This window comes from Miscanthus floridulus, chromosome 11 (genome assembly GCF_019320115.1).
Source record: "Miscanthus floridulus cultivar M001 chromosome 11, ASM1932011v1, whole genome shotgun sequence".
Lineage (NCBI taxonomy): Eukaryota > Viridiplantae > Streptophyta > Magnoliopsida > Poales > Poaceae > Miscanthus > Miscanthus floridulus.
Window position 1 is genome coordinate 74,343,093 of NC_089590.1, and position 2,782 is coordinate 74,345,874.

Below are 2,782 nucleotides of genomic sequence, written 5' to 3' on the forward strand. Positions count from 1 at the left end.
TGAAATGAAATCGAAATAATATTTTATATTAGCGAACTGAAGAATAACATATATAGTACGTATAACAGAAATGCAACTACATACGATGTACACATACGCCGGCCATACCGGCCTGGACATCTACTACAATACCAAATGGCAAAATGCCCCAAAGAGGAAGCTCTAGTAGCTAGCTAGCTAAACACACAAATATCAGGCAAAAAAAAGCATCTATCACCATGGCTAATTCACTTCTGCTGGGACGAGGACAGTATGTCCTGCATATACTTGTCCGTGCGGTCGAGCTCCTGCAGCATGGCGGTCACCTTCCGGTCGGCCTCCGTCACCGTCTCGCTGAGGTGCTCGCTCAGCAGCCTCGCGTACCCCATCTCCTCCTTCACCTTCATCCACTCCTTGCGCACCTTGGTCAGGTTCTTCTCCAGATTGCGCTGCTCCTTGTCCTGGCTCCGGCACCCGTGTGATCTGCCGCCGCGGCTGCTCGACGCTCCCTGCCCGGCGTCGTAGAAGCCGTACGGGGATGACGCCGACGGCTGCGAGAAGTCCAGCATCCCGTTGCGAGTCCACCGCTGCATGGTGTGCCGCTGCGGAAGACGACCTTATTAAGATTCGGTTATTGTCCTTGTGATATCTGCATTTTGTAATATCAGATGTTAATAAGAAGTTAAGAACTGCTGTTTTCTTCTGCAAGGCATCAGGACTTTCGACAGTGCATGTTTACAACCATGTGGTATAAAGGAAACGAACTAATGTACGAACCCGGCTAGTGCTGATTTGCTGTGAGAGAAAAACACTGTTGGCTGGCTGATAAGCCCTGACTGAAACCAACAAGCGAACAGGCTAGTTTCAATGATTGTGGTATGAAAATAAAGTATGCTAGCTACAAGATCAAAGAAGAAAACAAAACTACAGACAGCTCAAATACAAATATGCCGTTTATATATGCTGGTTTTTGACACAGCAAACACTTGTGATATGAAAAAAAGTCTACAAGGAAACCAAAACTTGAACACCTCAAAATAGGTGTGCTTCTTATGCTACTTTAAGTGCTTTATTACCTTGTATTCTCTGATACCAAGGTATGCGACTCTGACGCCAGCTCTCTTCTCTCTTTGCTCTGAAAGGTTTGCGTGTTATGAAATGGGTATGTGGTGGAGGACACATCTAGGGGTTCAGCTATTTATAATCACAAACACTTGGTGAAACCTCCTACGTAATCCATCTGGGCTGTCCAGCATTTGCCAACGAGGAGAGAAACTTTTCCCGGTCAAGGATGGACTAATTAGTGCCACTGGGTTAAAAGAGGAGTGACCAAGTTAGCTGTATCCAGCTCATGTGATGGAACCCTTAGTACTAAATTAATCCGAGGCGCGTGGCTAACACGGGAAGGCTTGAATAGTCTGATGCGTAGCAGGAATCTTACGCCTTGTTTAGATCACCTCCAAATTCCAAGTTTTTTCACTTTCTCTCCATCACATCAATTTTTAGCTGCTTGCATGGAGCATTAAATGTAGGTAAAAAAAATAACTAATTACACAGTTTAGTTCGAAATCACGAGATGAATCTTTTGAGCCTAGTTGGTCCACAATTGGACAATATTTACCAAATAAGACGAAAGTGCTACTATTTATCGGGTTGAAATTTTTTCGCAATCTAAACGAGGCCTTAGGTGCTAAATTACTCGCGAGGCATGTGGCGAGTACGATGACGCGGGCCTGGTTTAGATCGCCGTTAGGAATCAGTATTTGGCACTGTAGCATTTTCGTTTGTATTTGATAATTATTGTTCAATCATGGTCTAACTAGGCTTAAAAGATTTGTCTCGTAATTTATAATCAAACTGTGTAATTAGTTATTTTTTTATCTATATTTAATACTACATGCTTGTGTCCAAAGATTTGATGTGATGGAGAGAGAGTGAAAAAACTTGGAATCTAAACAAGGCCGCGATCTAAAAAAGCAGACGATGTAAGGAACAGTACCCTAGATATGGACATCACTGTCGGTTCAAAAACCTACTTCACTATCGGATTTTGAACCGACAGCGGTATACCGACAATGATGGGGGTTGATATCACTGTCGGTCCTTAAAAACCGACACTGATCTACAGGAAACAGTGTCGGTTTCTGGCTCTATCCGGCAGTGTCCAGTTGAACAACACAGTCGGTTTGTAGTGCCAACCGACAGTGACGGTTGCTTTAAGAGTGTCGGTTCTTGGCTCAAGCCAGCAGTGTTGAGCAAGCCTATATTGTCGGTTCATAGATCAAACCGGCAGTGTTGTAGTAAATATCAGTATCGATTCATGAATCAAATCGGCAGTGTTGTCATAACCATCAGTGTCGATTTATGGTTCAAGCCGGCAGTGTTGAGCAAGCCAACACTGTCGGTTTGTTTCTAACCGGCAGTGATGGTTACGACAACACTGCCGGTTTGTTGCTAACCGGCGATGTCCGTTCGTATTTTATTGTTTTATAATTTATTTTAATTTATATTTTTTCGTGGAATCGGGTTTCGCTTTATATACGTTACGTAGACGACATGTCCATCAATATTAAACATTACAAATGTCACAGTTACAGTTCAAATGTTCTTATCAAGATCTCGATAACTCAAAACAAAAAAGAAATGTTCTTGGACTTCACAGATTATGCAATGCTTCTCGGACTTCTTACAATAATCTAGCGAGCCGCTCTGGGCCATATTGGTCCTTGTACTTCACGGATTGTACAATGAAAAATACTCCATCTTTTTCCAATACCTTGGCTAAGATGAATTTTGCCAGCTC

At 42.9% G+C, this 2,782-nt stretch overlaps 1 protein-coding gene across 1 annotated transcript; it reads right to left on the reverse strand.

The window, feature by feature from the left end:
- LOC136491137 (uncharacterized) lies at positions 1–1,133 on the reverse strand. The gene is made up of 2 exons (XM_066487373.1): positions 1,056–1,133; positions 1–628 (listed from the first exon to the last, which is right to left on the reverse strand). The coding sequence occupies exon 2, from the start codon at positions 570–572 to the stop codon at positions 228–230; it is 345 nt and encodes a 114-aa protein (XP_066343470.1). The 5' UTR covers positions 573–628; positions 1,056–1,133; the 3' UTR covers positions 1–227.
- Between the last annotated feature and the right edge of the window lie 1,649 nt (positions 1,134–2,782).